The 5,943-nt window shown below is 39.3% G+C and overlaps 1 protein-coding gene across 1 annotated transcript; it reads right to left on the bottom strand.

The window, feature by feature from the left end:
* Positions 1-653: 653 nt before the first annotated feature.
* Positions 654-4,753, bottom strand: LOC137324050 (secreted phosphoprotein 24-like). The gene is made up of 8 exons (XM_067988220.1): positions 4,621-4,753; positions 4,377-4,480; positions 3,735-3,863; positions 3,279-3,410; positions 2,226-2,270; positions 1,506-1,550; positions 815-859; positions 654-686 (listed from the first exon to the last, which is right to left on the bottom strand). The coding sequence occupies exons 1-8, from the start codon at positions 4,751-4,753 to the stop codon at positions 654-656; spliced, it is 666 nt and encodes a 221-aa protein (XP_067844321.1).
* Positions 4,754-5,943: the final 1,190 nt, after the last annotated feature.

Genomic DNA, 5,943 nt, shown 5'->3' with positions numbered 1-5,943 from the left:
GCAGGGGGGCGGGACATGGTAGATTTTCTTGCTGTCTATCACTCTTTCTGCCAGTGAAAGGTGGTAAGGCCACCTCTCCCTCTAATTTGGCCCCAAACATTTACCTTTTAAGCCTTGATCTTGGAAGCTGTCACCCAACCATGACTCTATCCCAAGAGGAGTATTCAATCACTGCCACCAGTGCTGAAGAGGAGAATGAAGCTGAGGCTGAGGCCAACATTAGTGAAGTAACCAGTCTCGATACAGTGCCACTTGTCTATCTCCCAATACCAGTTTTTATTCAGCTAAAGCCCCCAGCTCACCAGCAACTACCATCAGACTGAGGAAACTTGTCATAGGCTGGTTTGAACGCTGTGTCTGTTTGAACTCCCATCTGATCAGCGAAGTAAGAAACAACATTCAGAAGAACATCAGTAAATATTCTCTTTATACTTTTAATATAATCCACAGAATACAAGACAACAAAATACACCAAAGGATAGAACATTTACAAACTACAGACTCTCCCAGTTACAGTAAAATGTACAGTCAGGAACCCCAGGTCCCCCCCGATATATGAAAAAGTAAAGTAGAATTTGTAACATCCTCTTTAATCTGAATGAGGTCTTCGTGTGTTCACACCAAATTCAGCCTTTCAGAAGTTTCATTCATGATTAGTGTCGGGCTCTTGATTCATCGCTGTGTTCCTGGAATGAACGGAATAAACAGAATTGTCATTTTCAGATGGACTCAGTTGAAACTGAGTTCAATGTTTTAGTGTTGTTGATAATCGTGATTAAGAAAGCAATTATCTGACACAAAGTCCTATACTTACATTTGAAAACTCCTCGAATGATGATTCTTTTGACTTGCTTTTCACCTGTATTAAAATATTAATATTTATATGTTGAGCAAAGGGGCACAAATGAGACATTTTTAGTAATAACCTTTAGATTTAGAATCATCTTCAAACCAAAACTTTAACTGATGTTAGATCATAAATGAGGAATTGTTAATTGCTTAAGTTTCAGAATGAAATCCAATGACTCAGTGTTGAGATGGAGAAGTCCTCTCCAAACAGTGCAGCAATAATCAGGTACTGCTCTGGTACAGTGGGGCTGTGGGGTCAATAGTTAAACCAATAAAGGTTGAGATCCATCAATTGGTCTCTATTGTATTGGCCTCCCCAACGAGGAAACAACAAGGAGTTATTGTCCATTAAATGGTAAGAATGTAACAGAAACTGCCCTCATGACAGCATCATTTACACCTGTCCTGACACTGGGAACTCAGCTCACTTAATCTTCAGTGAAGAACAAACTCATCCTCTCTACTTTGACAAAGGTTGGAGAACATCTCACAGGAATCTTTAATCAGTATCCCCTCCCCCTCGATCTCTAGGCAGATATTTAATGGAATAAAAACACAGAGCTGCCTCACACTCTATTCTGACACAACTGAATCCAGGTTTCGACAGTTTACTGTTGTTGATAATCATCTGAGAAAACGTCCCAATTTATACTTACATTTGACGAATCCTCAAGTGATGATTCTTTTGACTTGCTTTTCATCTGTAGCAAAATATTAATATTTTATGTTTAGCACAGGGGACTAGTGAGAAATTTTGTAAATAAGACAGATTTTAGAATTATCTCCAAACAAAAGATTTAAATATTAAATTATAAATGAGGAAATGTTAACTCTGGCTATTTCAGAGTTGAGATTCAGTGGCTCAGTGTTGGAGTGGAGAAGTCCCCACCAAACATCTCATGTTCTGCAGTGCAGCAATAATCAATACAGCCCTGGTACAGTGGGGCTGTGGGGTCAATGGTTAAACTAATGATAGTTAATACTCCCCATCAATTGGGATTTATTGTGTTTATCCTCCGTCCCATGCAAAAAGCTAAAATTTATTTAATAAATGGTGAGAATGTAGCAGACACTGCTCTCGTGATACTGTCACTTGCAACTGTCCTGTCCCGTGGATATACAGGTCATTTTATCTTCAGTGGAGAACAAACTCATCCTCTGTATTTGGAGCCAATTCAACAAACCTTTGGCAAAGGTTGAAAAACATCCCACAGGAATTGAGCCTCACTATCCCCTCCCCCAGTGCCTCAAACTAAAAATAAATTGCCATCTCAGACTCCATTCTGCCACAGTTGAATCCAGGATTATAGACTTTATTGTTGATAATCATGATCAACAAGAAAATCAACAGACAAAAAGTCCCAGTTTATGCTTACATTTGACGACTTCTCGAGTGATATTTCTTTTGACTTCTTTTCCACCTGTATTAAAATATTAATATTTAGATGTTTAGCACAGGGGACCAGTGAGACAGTTTGTAAATAATCTTGAGTTTTTGAATTATCTCCAAATTAAAGGCCTAAATGATGTTAGGTCATAACTGAGGAATTTTAGAATCATGAGGTCAACACTTATGCACCTTGATAACATCCCATCATTTCCTATCTCACTACATCTTTCTAAGGAAAAACTGATCAGGGATACCACACATTTAAACACTATCTGATGCTGCCCTGATGTCCATTCTAGGTCGAGGACATGTCCAGGATGGGTCTAGAAGTTGACTGCACCTCATACAGATTGCATGGTTAGTGTAAATCTGGTTATAAGGGTGTTGATTTGGTGAGTTCTCAGTTTACTATTGGTAATACTGTCTCTATTCAAACCGTGACAGGAGTTCAGCTCATTTTATTAGCCTGTCTATATAAAGCAATTTGACAAAATATTCTCAAGGTATTTAAAACTGTCAATTGGAATCACATTGCAGTATCCCCTCCCCGCTGACTCTGGTGCACATCTAATTCGAAATATTCATATTGATACCTTGAGCTCTCATTCTGACATCTTAAGAATGTTTGAGAGTCATAAATGGACAACAGAATTAGAAAGACACCAGTAGGTACTTCACATCTGCTTAAGAAAGATTAAAGAATCTCTATTCTATGGACAACAGCATGAAATATAGACAGTAATAAATTTGACCAGAATTGTAACATTCTCTCTGTCCCTCTTTTTCAAAGCTAGTGGGTCATTATTACTTCACTTCCTCCTATATTAATTTTAATCGTGATACATTTCCCTGTCTGAAGAACTTTTCAGTCTCTGTACTCATATCTGTGTGATTCTAAAACATTGGACAGTGACTCTCCGGGCTCCCTACAACACCCTGGACACATCCCTCCCGACCACATAAAGAACTACAGGGGAAGAAAGTCCTGACCCAAAATACAGAAAACCCGTTCCCCTGATTTGTATAATTGTGAATTTACCTCAATACTGTTTTCACTTGACTCTGATGAGTCACTGTTGCTGTCAACCGTCTTCAAACCTCGACACTCCACATCGATGTCAACGACCTCATCAGCAAAATATTGAATGCGGCTTTTGCAAAAACCTTTTTCCTGTCAAAATAAAACAGAATATATTAAAATTATTGAATGACTGTAAGCTCAGCTCTGACACAGGACTCACGGTGATTCCTATGATATAATTCAGTACACATGGTACAATATAACTCAATACTCACTGCCCTTGCTATCATATAATTCAGTAGGCCTGGGGTTTCTATGGTACAACATAGCTCAATACTCATGGTCCTTTCTATGATATAATTCAGTAAACATGGGGGTTTCTATGATACAATATAACTCAATACTCATGGTCCTTTCTATGATATAATTCAGTACACATGATGTTTCTATGATACAATATAACTCAATACTCACAGCTGTCTTTTTGGTGCGGAAGCGGCAGCTGGGATCATCAAATTCCAATCCAGAATTTTTGGAGCAGACGGTTTCTTTCACAGTGAACGCTAAATCCACGTTGTATGACAATTTGCCTGTGCGATAAATCTAATGAAAGGAAAACAGGTCATTAGTGTGTTATTGTATCCAGTGTTCTTACTCTGGTCAGATAAAGCTCAGAACAACACAGTTCTTTATTTTCAACAGATGTCTCCACTGGGACTGTCAGAATCATCAACCAACAGGGACAAAAGATTTAATTTATTGACACACAAAATGGCCCCTCTAACCATCCCCTTTATGGACGCTGAATGCTCTAACAATGGAAGGAATTTAGCGAAAGAGCGACCAACAATTGGGATTTGGAAATACTTCAGAGGAAAATAAATCTCAAATCTCAACCTTGGAAGAATTTCAAATCTCACTTCCAAACATTCCTCCAATCTTAATCTTCGAAATCAAAGACTAATTTAGGATTTAAATTCCTGAATTGAGATTCACCCACCATTGTGTGTGTAATATAATATTCTGCTCATGTTTAATAATCAGGGTCTAACTGCACTCAGTAAGATCCTTGTAGACTTTAGAGAGTGAAACACACTTAGACCAGGACACACTTACATCCTTCACTCTTCTCCTGGTTATACCACAGAGATTGGTGATCTCGGTGATTTCGTTGAGTTTTATAACTGACTCTCTCAGAGCATCCTCAGGGGTTGGTACTCCTGCAGAGAGAAAAGGAAAGTTGTACAAAACACTCCAGCATTCTTCAGTGAATTCTGTTTAAACATTGGTAAAATATCACTGACTGAAGCTCATTAACAATAACTCGTTGCTTTCTGAGGTGCCGCTCTCCAGTACGTACCTGAGCAGTGGAGGATCTGCACTGCAGCAATGATGAGGAGAAAGGATTTCATTCTGCCTCTTGTGTGATCAGCTGGCTGGTTTCTAACAGTAAAGGAGCTGCTTCTCTCTCTTCTGCCTTTTCCTTTCAGCATTCAGTCTTTATATACTGCACCTCGACCACATTCAAACATTGACTCATATTTGCTCAGTTTGGTGATCCTGGCCGTGGAAATCTGCTGACAAGTGGGCCGTAATATGGGCACAGCTTCCTCGAAATATCATCATCATGTTTAGATTTGGTTTCAAAAGTATTAGATCAGATTTTATTCCTCAGTATATGAAATAATTGACTGAGAGGTGAGAGGAAATGATCATCTGTAATTTGTACAAAGTCACACTCAGTCCACTGGAGTTCACGGGCCTCACTTTGTTGAAAACTTGCACCATAGTAATGGCGGATCTACGATGTACATTAATATTGAGCAGAGATTCCACAAACTTGTAGTCAGATTGACCTATTCCATTCCGTACTCCACCCTGTAATTTGCTGGGAGTTTTGTGTTTCTCCACAGAGACTCTTACTGAGAAAATTGAAGAGCTAATTATCATAGCCCTGTCCACCATAAAAACCAATGGTGAGATCGAGTTTGCTGAAATAACGCCACCGTGATCGTTAGAACCACTTAGACCATTACAGAATGGTGCCGGAGGGCTCAAAATCCTTAAAGTCTTCAATCGTTCAGCAGGTTGCCTGAGGGTAACATTTTCACAGGCTTGTTCCAGGAACTTCATTGAAATCTTAAACCTCAATTTAGTAATAAAATAAATCTTTTGAGGACCAGGCATGTTCTGATCTTCCCCCAACTGATGTTTTTATATTAATATTTATTAAGCTCGTCCGCTACGCATGGATTGTAACCGAGAGTGAAATAAGGCTAGTGATCTCACGCAATTCAGTTCTGCAAGAACTGTTTAAACTGTTATCACGACTGTGTGGGGCAGGCTTGATGGACCAGATGCTTTTCTCTTGCCCAGTGTTTTCATATGTTTCGTATGTCCCAGGAAGCATGCAAACTTTGCCTAATTTGATTTTATTTTTAAAAAAAATAACACATTCCCATGGAGCCAGGAGAGCAGGAGTGCCTTCCTGCCCCTTCCCCCCCACCGTGAGATAATGACTAAATACATCAAGCTAAGAGCTGACTACTCCATTCAACCTATTGTTCCAGCTCGTACAAACTGCAGCCTGGCACAAAGTTAGCCATTGTCTCCTGACGAGGAAGCAAGGCAACAGATGTTAGCAGAACTGAGAATTCTGCAAGGACGACTGTTAACCTCAAGA

Source organism: Heptranchias perlo, chromosome 7 (assembly GCF_035084215.1).
Source record: "Heptranchias perlo isolate sHepPer1 chromosome 7, sHepPer1.hap1, whole genome shotgun sequence".
Lineage (NCBI taxonomy): Eukaryota > Metazoa > Chordata > Chondrichthyes > Hexanchiformes > Hexanchidae > Heptranchias > Heptranchias perlo.
Note: the sequence above shows the minus strand (reverse complement) of the source record. Positions and strands in the feature narration are given on the sequence as shown.